General features: G+C 44.6%; 1 protein-coding gene across 1 annotated transcript in view; it reads left to right on the forward strand.

Moving 5' to 3' along the window:
* Window positions 1–694: 694 nt before the first annotated feature.
* The window catches only part of RAB12 (RAB12, member RAS oncogene family), a 32,917-nt gene continuing 13,996 nt past the window's right edge, over window positions 695–19,615 (forward strand). The window contains 3 exon segments of the mRNA XM_064150191.1: window positions 695–961; window positions 963–1,170; window positions 18,326–18,386. Of these exon segments, the coding sequence (XP_064006261.1) occupies window positions 926–961; window positions 963–1,170; window positions 18,326–18,386 (305 nt within the window). The 5' untranslated portion in view covers window positions 695–925.

A 19,615-nucleotide genomic window follows, 5' to 3' on the forward strand; every position in this document is an offset into this window, starting at 1 on the left:
GCTGTGGAGCCCTCATCATGGGGAAGACACAGACCTGTCAGAGCAGAGCCCGAGGAGGCCACGACAACGATTCCAGGGCTGTAACCCCTCTGCTGCGAGGACAGGCTGAGAAAGCTGCACTTGTTCAGCTTGGAGAAGAGAAGGCTCCTGGGAGGCCTTCTTATGGCCTTTAATCACTACGAGATGTCACTCAGAAAGCTGGGGACAGGCTTTTTAGCAGGGCCTGTTGTGACAGCACAAGGGACGGTGGTTTTAACTTAAGGGGGAGATTTAGACTAGAAGGAATAAAGTTATCACACTGAGGGTGCTGACACAGGTGGCCCAGAAAGGCGGAGAATGCCGCATCCGTGGTAATACTCAGTTCAGGTGGTTTAGGGTTCTGAGCAATCTAATCCAGACGCAGATGTCCCTGCCCAATGCAGAGGAGTTGGACTAAATGACCTTTAGAGGTCTCTTCCCACCCAAACCACTCTGCCGGTCTGTAAGGCGCTGATGCACCGCTTCGGCCGCTCTCCCAGCCCTGTCAGGGGGAGGCCGCCCGCCCCACACAAGCAAAAGCCGGACAGGCGGGGCGGGCAGGACGGAAGGACGGACGGGACGGAAGGACGGACGAGCGAGAGGTCGTTCCCCGCCCTCGGCACTGCGGCGCGGGCCGCGGCTCCGGCGCTGTAGAGGGCGCTGCGCAGCCCGGCCCGGCGCAGGCTTGGGCGCGTCGCTCCCGGCGGCGGCGGCGGCTGTGGCGGCGGCGCAGTTCCCGTTCCTGTTGCTGCTGCCGTTCTGTCGGGGTGGGCCGAGCGCAGGGCCGGGAGGCAGCGGACGTAGCTCGTCCTCGCTGCTGTTCCTTCCTTCCCTCTGCCTCTCAGCCGCCGGTGCTGGTGGCGGGGAGGGAGCGCGGGGCGCCAGCGCGGCGCCGCATGCGTCGCTGATGGAGCCGGGCTCGGGGCTGCCGCAGCGCAGGTTGGGGGGGCGGCGGGTTGGACCTCGGGACGGGTTCCGCTGGGGGTTCGCCGGCTCTCTCCGGGGGACAGGCCCGCCGCAGGAAGCAGCCGCCGCGCCCGGCCGACTTTAAGCTGCAGGTGATCATCATCGGGTCGCGGGGGGTGGGCAAGACCAGCCTCATGGAGCGCTTCACCGACGACACCTTCTGCGAGGCCTGCAAGTCCACCGTGGGTAAGAGAGCCCGTCCGGCCGCGCCCCGTCCCGTCCCGGGGGAGGGGGGCTGGCCCCGTCCCGGTGCTCGCCGTGCCCACCCTGCTGCAGGGGCCTGGCCGTAGATAGATGGGGCTCGGTGTGGCAGCCGCCTGCCCTGGCCCCTCTCCTGCCTTCCCCCAAGTGTGGGCCCCTTCCCCACATGCCGGCTCCAGGCTTTCCCCTCGGGGGCCTCCCAGGCTTCGTCTCCTGTCTGGGATATGTGGTGGTCCCAGTGCCAGTCCGCTTCCCACCCAGCCTCATAGCAGGGTTGCTTTGCCCTGGCTGCGTTCCTCATCCGTGTGGGAAGTTCGTGGGGTTTATGTTGAGAGAGCTCCTTGGTGCCAAACTTCCCAACTTTTGATGGAAAGGTCACAGAGGTCCCAGTTCCCTTCGCAAGTTTGGGGACGGTGTTGGGTGCCCGGCTCAAGTCTTACTAACAAAACCCCCACTTTAAAACCAGGTAGGGGTGGTTGGCAAAACATGGTAACTGTGCTCAAGTCTTAGATGTTGTGTGTAGGGAAACAGAAGTACTCTGGAAGTTGAAAAGTTGCCCTGTGTGTTTTCAGTGTAGTCGATGTGATGTAAAATACTCTTCCAGACCATGGTGTGATTAATCCCAGATTGATGGTTCCCCCTTGTGATGTTAGAGCTGAGGAATTTAATGTTCCTCAAAGAGTAGTACCTCTTGAGCACGCTGTGTGTTTTGCTCCTCGCACAACTAACTGGAGAGCCACCTCCTAGTTTTGTAGTAGCCTCTTATTCATGGTTTACTCACCCGTGCAAGTCGTGAGGTAATTTAGTGCCTGCTGTCTTCTAATACACAGATGTGTAAAGGTAGGAAAACAAGCTGGTTAGTCTGCGTCGTTGCTGGCGTCTTGTCCTTGGAGTTGAACTCCTTGAGTATGGCAGCAAGGAGGTTGTTAAGTCTGTGTCATGGGAAAATATGTGTGCTTAGGTTAATTGTAGCTTGGAATGTGAGGAAACTTAGAGCATCTGATGGAAAGTAGTTGTATTGCCCTTTGGAACCTGAATTATTGCTATTCAAAACTATCTTCCTATGATAAGACACAGTTACTCCTAGCTGAAAGCTAATGTGTATTGTATCAGTAGTTTATCATTCTTTCCAAGGTTGTCTTAGATTCCAGGTCTGGTCTGGTAGTGCAGATCACTCTTAGTGTTGATGTGTTTTTGGTTTGAAGTTGATAACCTCGTAGAAGTTAGTAACACATTAAAGGCATTAATCCTCAAGTGACCTGGCGCAAGGAAGAAATGCTGGTGGCTTCTGTAGATGGGCAGATTTAATTAAGTGTATAGTCCAATTGAGGAGATGGAACTAATATTGGAGTGCTTTCTTTATGACTTCTTCAAGTCTAGGTATTGTTTGGAACTTGTTTTGAGCTCACATCTTCTTTGTGTTGACCAACATTGAGAGTTCCTGCAAGGCTGGCCTCCATCAGTAGGTTTAGTTTCCTGATCTAAACTTGGGAAATGGTATTCTAGACCCCCGGTCCAGACTTCCAGTCTGGTGCTTTGTAAGCAAAACTGATTTCCTAGATAACTGAGACAGCGATTGATGCAAAGAAGCTTCCTTATTTTGGCAAAGAAACAGGAAATAAGCGATGGTGTGCTGTTAGACAGAAGATTACGTAATGTTTGATACATAAAGTGTGCCAACATAAAGCAGTGCAGGGAATTCACTTGTGCCAAAATGCATGTAGAAAGAGCTGACAGTAATGGCATTCTTTCAAGGTCCTCTGACTAAACTTGAGAGCTGCTGAGATTCCCCCAGATCCCTTGGCTGCACTGTAGAGCTTGAAAAAGTAACCTCTGCTGTTTACGTTTCATACAGATTGAAAGCAGCCCAAGCTCCAAAACAACATGAGGTTAGACTTTGAGAGCTGAAATCATCAGGCTTCTTCATTGCCACCACTTACTGCAGTGGCTTTCAAGAGCTACAAGGGGACAGAGAATGTGTTTTGAATCACTGTTGAAAACCCTGTGACTGGTCCAGTTTCAGAGGGAGGTAGCTAAACTGTAAATACCTTGAGATGCTGTTTGAAAAGTCCAAACATTTGCTGTGCCTACCTTATATTAGGAAAGCTAAATGTGTTTTAAATGGGATGCTAAATATGTATGTTTACCTCCTTCATATTAATGCTCTCAACCTTGATTTTATACTAAACCTGTAGAAGTACAAGCCAAACAACAACATTTAACACCTTAACCTTTTTCATGGAAGCGTGCAGGCTGCTCAAGGCTCTTCCCCAACAGTGGAAGAACTGCAAATGCCCCAGAAGTTGTTGAGTGCTGGTTTAGGATAGTTATAGAATCATTAAAGTTGGAAAAAACCTCCAAGATTGTCAAGTCCAAACATGAACCCAGCCAGCCAGGTCACCACTGAATCATGTCCTTCAGCACCACAGGTCTTCTGAACACCTCCAGGAATGAAGACCCCACCACAGCCCTGGGCGTCCTGTTCCCAGGCCCAACCACCCTTTTGGTGAAGAAATGTTTCCTAATATCTCATCTAAGCCTCCCCTGGTGTAACTTGAGGCCATTTTCTCCTGTCTTATCACTTGCCTCCTAGGAGAGGAGACAATTCCCTACTGGCTCCAGCCTTCTTTCAGGTAGTTGTAGAGAGCAAGGAGGTCTCTTATACCTGCGTTACTTCTGTAACAATAAATACTTGCATTCACAGATGTGATGATGAATTGAGCTCTGAAAACTCTGATTTGTGTACCCTACAAGTCCTGCCTGTACCTTCAGCAGCTGAAACTACCTTTTCAAGCACTATACGATAAAAATCCCTGAATTCTGGCACTCTGTGTTGCTTAAGACAAGAGAAAGTATAAAAGATGTTGATTTGGAGCCAGGCTCTTAAATTCTTCCTGGCTTCAGGGCAACTTTTGTGAGAGGAATCATGTTTTTCAAAGCTGTTGTGCTTTTATGAACTTGTTTTATGTCAGCAGTCAGTATTCACCTTCCCTCTCTTGAGCCGCACTTAAAGGGGAAGAAAATGCCCTTTTTGAACCTTGGTAGTCAAGTTCCATCATTATTTTTTTAATGGTTTTCATTGGGAATGCTCAGGGCAAACAGATCCCTGTTGTGTAGCTGTGCAGCTGTCAGTGCCACTGGGGTACAGCCCCACTGCTGGGAAGAAGGTCCAGTATGGCCGCTGACAAATTCCCATAACGCTGTGTCATTGAAAAGCGGAGTGTTTCTGCTGAGCAGGAGTGGTGTGGATTCCATTAAGGAAGACACAGGATTTTAATGCTAATTTAAGAAGACTACACTGCCAGATTGGTAAAGTCAAGTCTGTAATAAAATCACATCACCACGTCTTCAGCCTCATCTCCGACGCTGAAGTTCTTTGAAAGCATTCAAAAATAGCTTGGCAGATTTCAGCGCGGCACACGATGTGCTGCTGTTGATCTAAAATTCTTTTGATGTATTTATTTTGGGCTGCTAGTTGCATAGAATATTGTGTCTGCTTCATCTGCTGTTTACATAGTACTGAGAGTGCTCAATATGCTCAAATATTTACTGATTTTTAATTTTGTTTTGCATGTGATTGGTGTCAGATGAGGAATAGATGTTGCTGTTTCCAGTTTTTATGTGCTGGGTGGTAGATGGGTAGGTTCAGACTGGACATGAGGAGGAAGTTCTTCACCATAAGAGTAGTGAAAGGCTGGAATGGGTTGCCCAGGGAGCTAGTTGAGGCCCTGTCCCTGGAGGTGTTTAAGGCCAGGCTGGATGAGGTTCTGGCCAGCCTGATGTAGGGTATGGTGTCCCTGCCCATGGCAGGGGGGTTGGAACTGGATGATCCTTGTGGTCCCTTCCAACCCTGACTGATTCTATGATTCTTACTTTTAGGTTATAACTTGTTTTTATTGGTTGGTGAGGCAAAGAAATAGTTTACAAACACAAGGATGTAAAATGACTCTCTTTGTGCCAGTGTTAAATCCAGAGTAGCTAAGATAACTTCCATAATGAAGTAGTGCTTGTAGAAGAGTAATATTTGCATCATACTAGCTTTGCCAGCAAGCTTAAGCATATATTTTAAAGTAAAATTTGATCTCCATTTATGATTTGCTGCCTGACCCTCATCCACCTGCACTATTTACACAGGAGCAGAATGCAAAACTATCAGTTTGAGGTTTTGCAGGCCCTTGACAATTAAAAACCAAATTCAGCATGAAAGAGCATGATTTCCCAGAGGTAGTGGATAGATACTCGTGTGAGATGATTGACAAATGAGTGGTGAAGGAAGAGTGCTTGCTTTTGCTTCTTCCCCCCTCCTTACTTCATCCCAAGTTGTTTTTATGCCCAGGGAAATGCATCATAATTCAGATATCTGTGGTGGTGATGTTGTAATTTATACATTGGCTTTAAAAAATGGTTCTGTCTTGCACTCTCTTCATCAGTCACTGTATTTAATAGTGAAAGGCCTGGATTCCCTTCCCAGTGTCAGTCCAGTCACTGCTCAGTCTCATAGTTGTCTGTCCTACCTGCATCAGCCAAATCTTATAGTCTCATGGAACGATTTGAGTTGGAAGGGTCCTTAAAGGTCAGCAAGTTCCAACCCACCTGCCATGGGGAACACCTCCCACTAGACCCGCTTGGTCAAGGCTCCAATCCAGCCTGCCTTGTATCACTTGCAGGTCTGGAACACTTGCACAACTTCTCTGGGCAACCTGTTCCAATACCTCACCACCTTTATTGGGAAGAATTTCTTAATGTCTAATCTATATCGAGCTGCTTCCAGTTCGAAGCCTTTGCCTCTCATCCTGTCACTACATGCCTTTGTAAAAAGTCTCCAGCTGGTTTAGCTTCTCCCTGGCTTTTCTGCTGGTTTTCTTCCATGACAGATCATAGAATCATAGAATCAACCAGGTTGGAAGAGACCTCCAAGATCATCCAGTCCAACCTATCACCCAGCCCTATCCAGTCGACCAGACCATGGCACTGAGTGCCTCATCCAGTCTTTTCTTGAACACCCCCAGGGACGGTGCCTCCACCACCTCCCTGGGCAGCCCATTCCAATGGGAAATCACTCTCTCTGTGAAGAACTTCTTCCTAACATCCAGCCTATACCTACCCTGGCACAACTTGAGACTGTGTCCCCTTGTTCTGTTGCTGGTTGCCTGGGAGAAGAGGCCAACCCCCACCTGGCTACAATGCCCCTTCAGGTAGTTGTAGACAGTAATAAGATCACCCCTGAGCCTCCTCTTCTCCAGGCTAAACAGGCCCAGCTCCCTCAACCTCTCCTCATAGGATTTGTGCTCCAGGCCCCTCACCAGCTTTGTTGCCCTTCTCTGGACATGTTCCAGCACCTCAACATCTTTCTTGAATTGAGGAGCCCAGATCTCCACAACTCCTCTACTCGGAGCACTTCCCATCCATCTCTTTTAGCTGCAGGCATTATGCTTCTCTCCAGGTTGTAATCTCTAAACCTGAGGTTCCTGCTCACCCAAAACTGAAGCCCAGCACTGACTCACTTCTCAGGCAGCTGACTCTCCTGCTCCCTCAGATCAAGTTGAGCTTCTTGGTTGTTTTTTTAATGGTACAAGTTCTGCGGCCTTGCTTTATCCTTCATCTCTTTTCCACCAGGTCTGAAAGCATCCCAAGAGAGAGGCCTTGCCTTTGATAGTATCAGAGCAGCTTGGGTGCCATGTGCATTGCTGTATCCTTTTAGCAGCTGTTCAGAGGAGACTACTGCTTGTAGTAAAGTCTTAAGATTGCTTCTCTCCTGATTTACAAGCAAAATCATAGGGAGAGCTACTCTGCTAAACCTGGAATGGGAAGGATTGTTGTGGATCAGGATGTGAATGCTGTGACCTGTGATTCAGTACTAATTGTAGCCTGTGAGAACCAGATCAGTGACATGCAAATGTACTGCTATGTAAGGCTCCTTTGACTTCCCAGAAATGCTCTTTGACCTTGTGTCACCTAACTTTGATCTTACTGTGAAGTGGTTGATGTTGTGAAAGTTTGGAACTCATTAGGTTAATAGAGTCATGTCCATCAATTAATGATAAAGGTGAAAACTTCAGTTTTATCTTTTCTCACAGCAATCTTAAGTAAGGCATCTTCACTTTTAACATATGTATGCATATATAGGATATATAAAATTACATGTATATATACATATGTTCAGGAATACTGTTCCTATTCAGAACCTTTCCTCGTTCTATATCTTTAGAACAGTGGACTGAAAACATAAAAGTTCCCTTCCCATAAGCTTGTTGTGTGGCATAATTGTTCCTTTTAAAAGTATCACTTGGTCATTTTTCAGAACCACCCTTTAAGTTGCTCCTCAATTTTTTACTTTCCTCATCACTATTCTGTCAAGCATTTATAAACGTAGTATGTGGATTATTAACCATTTAAAAAACCTTTTCTCAGTAAATTGCCCTAACAATGTCAAAATTGGTAATTTGGCATAATCTCAGATGAAGAACAATCTACATCAGATTCTCAGGTAAACATCCTGAGTAAAAGAACATTTCACTTTTTGCCATGCTGGTATCCACCTGTGAGTTCTTTCTGACAAGCATTATTCATTTTAGTTTTTCCTCTAAAGATTTCTTTTCCCCTTCTACAAGATGGAACTGAAAATTTAGTTGGAATGGGGAGAAAGGAGAATGGGTAGAAATAGAATTTTCTTGGTTTATGGCATCATGAAGTAGTGTTCAGATGTAACAGAAATCAGAGAACGTTTTGGCTGGGAAGGGACCTTGAAAAGTTCAACTTCCCCTGCAGTCAGCAGGGACATCTGCAACATCAGATTGCTCAGAGCCCAGTCCAACCTGACCTGGAATGTTTCCAGAGATGGGGCATCTTCCACCTCTCCAGGCAACCTGGGCCACTGTTTTGTCACCCTCAGCCTAAAACATTTCTTCCTTAGACCCATTTAAAGAGTTTTGTAGGAGACATTGTACCCCAAATCAGGTCTGCACTTAGATTGAGACACCTTTACTGTTGCACAAAAAAAATGATGACACTTTTGATTAGCTAGAAATATTTTTTTGTGATAACTGAATTATTATCTTCTCATGTCCAAGGTGTTAATACACATCTGTTCTTAATATATTGGCTTTTTGACAATAACAGAATGGTTTGAATTGGAAAGGACCTTAAAGGTCATCTAATTCCAACCACCCTGCTATCAGCAGGGACACCTCCTACTAGACCAGCTTGCTCAAGGCTCCATCCAATCTGACTTTGAACACTTCCACGTTTGGACTCTCCACAACTTCTGGCAGCCTGTTCCAGTGCTTCACCACCCTCATGGGGAAGAATTTCTTCCTAGTATCTACTTTAATAATACTGCAAGTAAAACAAATCCCTCATTAACCATATGCTGCAGTTACTACAAATAGAATAGATAATACAGGTAGAGGAGAGCAGGAGGCTGGAAATTCACACTGAAAGCAGTTTTATATTTGGGAAAACCTTAAGGAGTGTGTAAGACCCTTCCTTGAATGTCTTCATTTCTATAGCCATAAGTTTAGGGAATGCAACTTGGAACAGAAGCTGGTGTGCCATGGAAGCTGCTTTTTACCTTTGTGAACAGTGTTGTCAGATGTAAGTCATGTTTTGCCTTGGATATGTCAAGTTCCACGTTTTACAGCATTTGATGTAATGTGCATAGTTGTTTGAATTCTCATAAGGTAACAAAATTATATTCTAAAATAGAAAAAGGTGGTGTATAAAGCAGGAAACTATAAATTGTCAGAGCTCAGGAAGAGGATTTTGTGAAGGTTTTAATTATCAAGATGTGAAGAAGATTAAATTTGCAATTGACTTTGTTTTCTTCATTTGTACATTTCAGCTGATAGAATGGTAGGGCTTGGAAGGGACCTCCAGACATCTAATCCGAACACACTGCTAAAGGATGGTCACACAGAGCAGGTTGCCCAGGATTGTGTCCTGGTGGGTTTTAAAGGTCTTCACAGAGACTCCACAACCTCTCTAGGTAGCTTGATCCAGTGCTTTGGCATTCTCACAGGAAAAAGGTTTATCCTGACGTCTACATGAAACTTCCTGAGTTCCAGTTTGTGCCTGTTGCCTCTTGCCCTATCACTGGGCACCACTGAAAAGAGCCTGGCACCATTCTCTTGATGCTCTTCCTTTAGGTATTGATCAGAATTGATATGAGCCTCTTCCACTCTGCTTTTCTCCAGGCTAAATAGCCTCTGGTGTCTCAGCCTCTACTTGATGTTGAGGTGACTGGAGCTTCTTTATCTTTGTAGGCTCTGATGGACTCTCTCTGGTTGTGCCTGTTTTTCTTGATGTAGGGAGCACAGAACTGGAGCAAACAGTCCATATGTGACCTGACTAGGGCAGAGTAAAAGGGGAGGAGAACCTCCCCCAGCTTGCTGGGCACACCCTTGTTCATGCACCCCAGGATAACATTGGACTTTTTAGTCTCAGGAGTGCATTGCTGGTTCATGGTGAATTTTGTCCACCAGCACTCCCAGACCCTTCTTTGCAGAGCTGCTTTCCAGCAGATCACCCCCGCACCTGTAATGGCACAGAGGGGTGTTCCTTCTTGGGTGCAGGACTCTATGCTTGCTCTCGTTGAACTTCAGGAGGTTCAGGCCCTGGATTTTATCAGCACTGCAGAGGTGCCAAAGCACCTCATATTCCCTGGTCAGAACGTATATGAGATGACAGGATTAAAGCAACAGCCCAAGTGAAGAGGCCACTTGAACAGTGTGGAGCACAGTTCAGTTTGCAAGGGGAGTGGAATGCAGCTGTCAGACTCCGTCTTTGCTGTGAACAGCTGAACATGTCATTAGCAAAGGGAAAGAGAAAGTAGGGCCCTAGAATGCTGGGTTCTGGATTTTCATATTTCTTGCAGGGAGCTTAAATGTTGATTTCACAGGAAATAATTTGTGCACTATGCAGAATAATTGCAGGTTTAGGTATACCACAACATGGAAGAGACACATTTTGTAGTGCACTTCATCACAAAGATCATGAAGTCCTTATTAAGTCTCTTCACTTGGCTGTCCTTAAAGAAAAAGGAGGGTGAATATTCCCATTCAATACCCACACTTCTACAACCTATTTTTTCTGATATCCCAAGGAGTGGGAAATGAGACCCAAACCAAATACTAACTTCAGTCTCATTTTGAAGTCGATTCTGCCTTTTTAATATCTGGAAGAGTGCTGCTCATGAAATAAGTTTATTTTCTTTTAGGTGAGGTAGTTGTAGCTCACTGTTTTCCTGTTCTGTAATCAGGAGTATTGAAAAGAAGCTTTTTTTGTGAAGGCACAGAGTGCCTTATTCCTTCCAAGCTCCCTTCTGGCTTATTCTGTTTCTCACAGTTTTGGTGCATGCTTTGAATTTACTACTCTAAACAGTATCAAACCCCCTACATTTTATGTTTTATACAAAAAATATCAAGAAATTTCAACTTCCTCCATTCCCACTGAGTTTGGAAGTACCAAACATCTGAGGTGTTGAGAAACTGACTTAAAAATCATTGGCAGTTTCCTTAGAACTCGTTTTCATTACACCTCCAGAATTTAGTCCCTCCATGTGTATATATATATTTGTTTTGTTTTCTTTTCCTCCTGTTGTTGGTGTATCTGTTTCGTTCTGGTCTGTAGCACAGTTGCCAGTTGAGCTATGGGTACACTTTTATTTTAGGCAAGCAGTCTCAGATGTCTGTGTGTTAATCAGTCTGGAATTACACACTGAAGCTTTATGCCCAGCGTACTTTACCTGCCTCTAAAATAATCCTCAGGCTGCTTCATGTCTGACTAAGACTTAATAATTCCAAATATCTTCTTAAAATCTTTATAGCACACAGTTTGAAAAAGGTATTTCCACTTGAGGGTGTTAAGATTTACTGCATGTCCTACAGCTTCAATAAAATTAAGGTACAGTGGACTTGGGTTTGTTTTTATCCCTTGAAGCAGTTTTTGCAGTCATCCCTTCCCCCCATCATGTGCTTTTTTATTTTACTTCCTTCCTCTCCCTTGGTAGAAACAAGTATCAAAGATCTTGAACATCTTCCCATTGATTGTAGCAGCTTCTGGATGGGTGTAAATGTTGTATTTAGTTACAGACCAAGGCTAACGAAGGTGGTTCTTGCCTGGAGGAGCGTGTGACCTCAATCCTCAATACCACCTCAAGTCATCAGTGGTAGTGGAAGTAAGACAATTTGGCTGTATAATGCTGTCAGATGTCCAAATTACATCAACTGTGGTAGGCTTTGAGCTGTATATCTCCTCTGATGCTTAATTAGTATATAACCTCTGAATTTTTAAACTGTATTCTTTAAAAGTGGCCTGATTATTTTCCCCTGATTTTATTGTTCAGATACAAATCACTTGGAAGCCTCTGAAAATTGGATCTGTGGGGATTGATTTTAGTTAGAGGAGGATATTTTTTTGTGTGCTCTATTTGCATCTGTTTCCCCAGTCCTTCCTTTAACTTCACTCTCAGGAAATCTTGGCCACCAAAAGGTCACTCTCTGTGCCTTAAGCAGAACAGTTTCAACTTCCCTTTTCTGCCACTTAAGCAAAAAATAATAATGCTACTGAAAATGCAGATGTAAAATGCATGGTGAGAAGTTTTCTTTTGCTATTTGTTTTACTTCTAAACAAATCCTTTTAAAGAGGGAGGTGAGGCCCAGTTCTGTGTTTTTCCATTTGTGCTTTAGGAGATAATTTTGACTTCCTCTTTGGGGTGAAAAATTAATATAATCTTTTCCAGGCAAAACTTAATTTTTATTGGATTTCAGTTTGAAGTTTGGAACAGCTTCAGGTTTGGTTCAGTGACAAGAACGTCACCCTCACTGACTTGCCCTTATCTAGAACTTCATTAGTGCACTTCTATTTTGAGTGCCTGTTCTCTTTCTTTTAAGGCTGTTTATTTTTGAAAGCCATGCAGGCAGTTCGCTGAGCTGTGTCTTTAATACTCTCTAAAACCCCCTTCTATTCTACCAGCATTCTGTTTTCCCTGGGAAAAAAAAGTGTTGTTTCCGTTGGGCACATATTGGAATAGATGTTCTCCTTTGTATGAAGTGTATTTTTAATCACAGAATCCCAGCATGATGGGAGTTGGAAGGGACCTCTGGAAATCATCTGGGCCAACCCTCTGTGAAAGCAGGGTCACCCACAGCAGGTTGCCTGAGAATGCAATGTCCAGGCAGGTTTGTAATCTCTCCAGAGAAGGAGACTTCACAATCTCTCTGGGAAGCTTGCTCCAGGTCTCTGGTAAACTGTCAGGAAAGAAGTTTTTCCTCATGTTCAGGTGGTTCAAGTTTAAACCTATTGCCTGCTGTCCTGTCGCTGAGCACCAGTGACAAAGAGTCTGGCCCCATCTGCTTGCCCCCCCCCCCCCCCAAACTTTATTGCTAAGCATTGAGAAGATATCTTAGTCTACTCTTTTCCAACCTAAACAGCCCCAGGTATTACAGCCTTTCCTTACCAGTCCCCTCATCATCAATAGCTAAAGGGCAGAGCATCAAGAAGATGGGACCAGACTCTTTTCAGTGGTGCCCAGTGGCAGGACAAGGAGCACTGGGTGATGCAAATTGGAACACAGCAAGCTCCACCTAAGCATGAGAAAACATTTCTTTCCTGTGAAGATTCTGTAGCCCTGGAGCAGGCTGCCCAGAGAGGTCATGGAGTCTCTGGGGAGATTCCAAACTTATCTGGATAATGCCATCCCAGGCAACCTGCTGTGGGTGACCCTGCTTTAGCAGGGACATTGGACGAGTCCTGAGGAGGGCCACAGAAATGATCAGAGGACTGGAGTACCTCTCCTATGACAACAGGCTACAAGAGTTGGGGCTCTTAAGCATAGAGAAGAGAAGGCTTCAAGGAGACCTTGTAGTTGCCTTCTAGTATCTGAAGTGGGCTACAGGAGGGCTGGGGAGGTACTATTTACAAGACCTTGTAATGATAGGACCAGGAATAATGGGTTTAAACTGGCAGAGAGGAGATGTAAACTAGATGTTAGGAAGAAGTTCTTTGCAGTGAGGGTTGTGAGACACTGGCACAGGTTGCCCAGGGAGGTTGTGGCTGCTCTCTCCCTGGAGATGTTCAAGGCCAGGTTGGACGAGGCCTTGAGCAACTTGTTCTGCTAGGAGGTGTCCCTGCCTGTGGCAGGGGCTTGGAACTGAATGATCTTTGAGGTCCTTTCCAACCTGAACCATTCTATGACTAGATGACCTCCAGAGGTCCCTTCCAACTCCTACCATTTTGTGATCTGAAGTTTTGGGCCTTTTTTGTTAATTCTTATATATCAATGGGATATGTGTTTGGATTCCTGAAAAAGGCCTTTCCAGAGAAGAATGAAGATCCAATCTGACATCCAAATGCTCAGCTTTTAGCTCATAAGAAGGAAAGTTGTCATCAGCATTTACTCATGGCATGAGCAGATTAATTGTAGAAAAACTGAATACATTGACTGCCTGTGGTCCAGGTGAGCCTTATTTATAGAGAAAAGGCCACCCTAAAGGGAGGGGAGATTGTGGTAGGTCTTGGTTGCCTTTACATCACTGTGACATGAGAAAGGGTACAACCATAAGCACATGGCTCAGTGGCATGCATTCATTTGGGTTTTCATTGACAATAAATTAGCCAGCAGGCATTTGAAACACAAACCAGGTAGCATGTATGCCAGGAGTGCTCTGACAACATTGCAGTAGCTGGAGAACCTTTTAAAACCCTTTCTGTGTGTAGTTTGGATCTCATGCAGTTGTCAACAGCAATTATTGATTCTTCTGGTCTATTGGACTATACATAAATCTGTGCCCTCAGTTCTGTTTGTGTAACAAAGGACACAAGGTGCTCAAGTGGCTTCTGTTAGCTGTTGTTGACTTGTTTTTAGGGGATACCTGCTGTAGCTGGAGGTATGTGTTGAGGAGCATATAGAGTGCTAGCAGCATGTTGTGCCAGGGCTACTAAATGCTGTTGGTCAGTGCTCACATTGAAGCACACTGCTCTGTGCAGCTCCACAGCTTCAAGGCTGGAGCAGTCTCTGAATGCCCAAGTTTATTAACCTTGGGTGTTAGTTGTGTTTTGGGATCTGACTTCAGGGTGTTAGTTGTGTTTTGGGATCTGACTGCACAAGGAGTACCAGAGTCATTACAGACACCACAAAACTTTGCAGAATTCTGATCATTTGCTTGTGCTTAACAGGTCTTAGAAGCAGGTTTAGCAAGACTAAGAGGGTCAGTCACATCCTGGGCTCCATCGCCAGCAGCATGGGCTAAGGGGATTTTGCCCATTTACTCCATTCTGGTGAGACCTTACTTGCAGTTCTGGGTCCAGCTCTGGAGTCAGCACAGGAGGGACATGGACCTGTTAGAGTGGAGCCAGAGGAGGCTACAGCAGTGATAAGAAAGCTGGAAGCCCTCTGCTGTGAAGGCAGGCTGAGGGAGTTGGTGGTGTTCAGCCTGGAGAGGAGACGGTTCTGTAGAGACACTACTGTGGCCTTTCACTATTTAAAGGAGTTGATCAGAAAGCTGAGGCTACACAGACCTTTTAGCAGGGCCTGTTGTGACAGGACAAAGGTTGATGATTTTAAACTAGAAGAGTGACAATTAGACTAGATACAGTGAAGATTTTTTTTCCACTAAGGATGTTGAGACACTGGCACAAGTCTCACACACAGCTAGGACTCACCACAACTAAGGTGGTTGAAGCTGTTCAAGCAGTCATTTGGTTGCAGAAGCCTCAATCCTGGGAACATTTCAGGTCAGGTTAGACAGGGCTCTGAGCAACCTGATCTAGTTAAAGGTGTCCCTGCCTAATGTAGGGGGTTTGTACTTAGATGACCTTTGAAGGTCCCTTCAAACCCAAACCATTCTATGAAGATTGAGCAACTCATACCTTGCTTAGAGGAGCTGTACATTAAATGTTTGTGAAAGCAAGTAGTTTAAAGAGTTTATCAAATACTGCTGTAGTATGACTGCTCTAAACCCCCCACCATCTTCTACAAGCAGGCTTCACACCTTCTCTATCCTGTGCTAAACAGACAAGCTTTTCAAAAGCTGTTTGCAACCATCTTGCTGGAGAATGGGAGTTTTTAGCACTTGGTCCAAGTATTCTGTTCTACAACTGCAAATATGAGGAATGTCTTAAGACTGGCTTAGTGAGTAGAAATGTGCAGTTGTCCAAATCCCTGTTGTGGTGGGTTAGTAAATGTTTGTAATCCTTAATAGTGGAAAGAGTTACTATGCTGATTGACTTTCAGAGGCTATGAAGTTTTCCCTGGTGTTTTTGATAGCTGGAGCCATTGTACAGACAGCAAACTCTTTAATTTAGGTATTTATTTCCATTGTCATTAATCAAACCAAATAATTTATGTCCAACTTTTTCATCATTCAAGATGATGCTTGAAATGGAAGTGGAAAACAAATTATCTTGTTGTTGTTTTAATTAAATTACTAATTTGTATGGAAACTCTTTAAGCACTACCTTTGGCCAGGTCTGTGGTGGAACACAGTAATGAAACCTGACAGGCTCAGGAATTTGTTTCTTCATGTGCAGAAGGAAAGCTGCCAGGTTTTTTTTTTCCTTCAGCACTAGCAGACATGAAGCTTTCAGTATTGTGCTGATGCCTGCAGAGCGTTACTAATTATGAAAAGCAGTCAAGCAACCTTTGCTTAGCTCTGGTGAGCTGAACTTTTAGTGTTAAATGATTCAAACAGTTCTGGAGAAGAATGGGCTTTTCCCAAGCTGTTACTGGTTTGCTTTGTTCACAGCAGAATTGAACGGTAGGAAAATGTTTCATAGTGTGACTTTGAGGTGGTTAATAGAAAGGTCTGCCTTTGAAATAAAGAATGTCAACAGCATTCTTATTTCAACATCGTCTTTGAGCATGGAGACTCCTTCCTACTTCATTTCATAGAATGGTTGGAGTTGGGAGGGACCACAAAGATTGTCTAGTTACAAAGCCCCTGCTGTGGGCAGGGACTCCTCCTACTAGACCTGGCTGTTCAAGGCTCCATCCAACCTGTCTTTGAATACTTTCAGGCTTGGAGCCTCCACAGCTTCTCTATGTAACCTGTTCCAGTGCCTCACCACCCTCATGGGAAAGAATTTCTTCCTAATGTCTAATCTCAGTTTCCAGTTTGAAGCCATTGCCCCCTGGTCTGTCAGTCCGTGCCTTTGTCAGAAGTCCCTCTCCTGTATCACTCTTCAAATACTGGAGGGCTGCCATAAGGCCCACTCAGAGCCTTCTCAAGACCAGACAACTCCAGCTCTCTCTGCCTGTCCTTACAGCAGAGGTGCTCCAGCACTCTGATCATCTTCTTGGCCCAGCTTTGGACCCACTCTAACAATAACAGTTCCATGTCCTTCTTGTGTTGAGGGCTCTAGAGCTGGACCCAGCACTGCCAATGGGGTCTCAGGAGAGCAGAGGGGCAGCATGCCCTCCCTCCACCTGCTGCCCACGCTGCTTTGGATGCAGCCCAGGACACAGTTGGCTTTCTGGGCTATGGGCACGTATTGACAGCTCATGTTGAGCTTCTTACCAGCCAGCACCTCCAAGTTCTCCTCAGCACTGCTTTCTATCCATTCTCCACCCAGCCTGTGTTTGTACTTGGGATTGACCTAATTCAGGTACAGAACCTTGCACTTGGCCTTGTGGAACTTCATGAGGGTTCACACAGGCCCACCTCTCAATCTGGTCCCCTGGATGACATCCTTCCCCTACAGTGTGTTGAGCACACCGCACAGTGTGGTGTCATCTGCAAACGTGCTGAGGATGCCTAGATCCCATTGAAATTTGCCTTGCTCTGTTTCCTTATACCAACAGCTTGGCAGATATATCTGCCTTTAGAAGCCCTTTGGAATAAACACTGAGCCAACAATATATAGCTGCTTTTTAGGATGTAAAATGTACTTCCCCCCCCCCCCATCTAAATTTTCAGGAGTTTTAAAAGCTTTGCAGAAAGTCCTTTCTGTCAGAGTTGCAATCCAGTCTTGACTGACTCTGTCAGCAAGGGCACTTGGATGCAACCAAGGGCAAACATTAGGAAAAAGGAATATTTTTTGCTAGAGAAAATAATTTTTTAATCTCCTCTCTTTGATCTTAGTCCTTGGTATGCAGTTGCACGTGAAATAGCAAAAGCATTTCCAACACTCCTGCATTTCTGTATGAGTTTATGTTCTGTTGTCTATTATTTCCCCCTCTTTGATTTAGCAGTGTTAGGAGAAGTGGCATTCAGAAGGAAGAGCTGAAGAAAAAAAACTTCATACAAATGTATAGTAAAATGAAGAAAACTAACTCAATCTCAACTGAAATCAGCACCTCTACAAATGCTGTTATGCTGTAGGCCATTTATACCCTGAAATACTCTTGTAGGGGAGGTGATAATCTTTGTATCTAGGTGTTGTTTGACCACAGTTTGTCTTAATGTGTTGATGACCAGCATTGTTTAATAGAAGTAAAATCTTTCTGTGTAGCAAGGTCTTTGTGGTTCTGTCCTTGATACTGGGTACACATTCCAAATGTGGCTGGAGTTTTGAGATGCTGGATAAAAGTACCAAGCAGTTGAAAATGAAACGTTACAAATCTCTAAATCTAAGCTGTATGCTAATAAATATTTGCTGGAATTAGGAGTCAAAGTGCTGACAAGCCTCTATCTAAAACAGCTCCAGCACTTCTACTAAAGCACTTTCCAGATGCTAACCATCCAGGCTGGAAACCAGGTGTGTCTGGTTCCCACTTCACGGGCTGCAAAACTGATGTGGAGGGACTGGTTTTGCTCCGTGCCTCCAGGGCACCTGTGCCGGCTGGAGGTATAGCAGCAGGCTTGTCCTTGACAGTCTGAGGTGAAAAGGGGAAAAACAAACATTTTGTGCCTGTCGTTGTGTTGTTTTGCTGGGTTTAGCTGCTGCTGGAAGTGTTGCACAAAGCAGAAGGTTTATGCTGTGATGCTGCCAAACTGTGTGGCTCACGGAATATAGAGTGGTTATCAAGTCCCCATGATGTCCCTGAGGTGACCCATAGTGGTGTAAACCCTTCTGCTTGTTCAGACTGTTACAAGTTGATATAGGGAAAAAACAAAACAAAACCAACAACAAAAAGTACCCCTTTGAACCCTCATTACTTTTGCTTCTTATTCCTCCTTTTCTGTTCACTGTATTTTATTTATAGGTGTTGATTTTAAAATCAAAACAGTAGAGCTAAGAGGAAAGAAAATTAGATTACAAATCTGGTAAGTAAAACAAACATGCAACCAGCAGTATGTTTTAATTTTTATGTTCTGGCATGGATTAATATGCTTGTCTAATACTATTAACTGTTATAAGCTGGTTTAGCTCTTGCTCTATTCCTCTTCTCCTCTGTTCCCACTAGACTTAAGCAAAACCCAAACAGCTTTTAGATTTTCATGAGGGTGAAAGAGGAGAAGGATAAAGTTAGAAATAGGATGTGAATTTAATTGCTGAAATGTCAGTGCATCCTTGAGGCCTCAGTGGGTTTGCCTAGAAGGATGACATCACCTACACAAGAAACAGATTAGGAGTTGTACAAACAACGAAAGGTGACAAAAGTGTTACATAGACACTACAGAAGTAGACTTTGGGGGTTGATTTTCTGAACTGTGTTAACAGTTATAAAACTCTGAAATATTTTCTAAACTGTTTTTCTGAACCTTGGTACAGGCAATGCTGTTTCTTTGACATGTTTAATAACTTGCAAGTGAAGAGCATTCAAGAGTTAAGTATATCATATCCACTCTAAACAGCACTAAGAATTGAAATGATCACATATGCACCTGAACTGGTGCCCAAGTCCTGCTACAGAGAGCAGCTCAAAGTCTAAGCTGAGCTTCTCCTTTCTGGAGTAGGTCAGGTGTTTCCTCACTGTGATTCTCCATGTCAGTGATTAAAACTATTGTTATTGTTTAAAAATCATTTAGCTTAAAAGCTCTTTTGTTTTTCAGAGTAGTGCAATACATAAACATTGCTATGAGAGAATAAGCCAGCTACCTTCTATACATTAATCTTATATAACTACTACACAGAAGCTTAGCTTTGGGTTATTAACAGTGCCTGATGCAGAACTGGCATTGTAGCTAAACTGTTAAAGCTGCTAACAATCCATAAAAGGGGGTAAGAAAACTCTAAATGTGTTGGTTTGTTACACTTCTGGGATGTTCTGGTGGTTTCTCGTCCTTAACTATATGGACGCAATGAATTCAGCTACTAACTCCTCTTGGCAGGTCACCATCAACTGTCTGTCACACCATGTGTCTGTCTTGCTTCCCTCTGAGTTAACTGCTGCTTCATCTCTGGTATCACCAGTCACCTAACACTTCAATGTTAGTGGCATGTCTTCACCCATCATCTGTCCCTGTTTGGAAACGTGTGACCACAAGGCTGGCAGCTGAGCCAGCAAATGGTAGCCAGGGTCTGCTGGAGATGACAGAGGTAACAACAAATT

Source organism: Pogoniulus pusillus, chromosome 10, assembly GCF_015220805.1.
Source record: "Pogoniulus pusillus isolate bPogPus1 chromosome 10, bPogPus1.pri, whole genome shotgun sequence".
NCBI lineage: Eukaryota > Metazoa > Chordata > Aves > Piciformes > Lybiidae > Pogoniulus > Pogoniulus pusillus.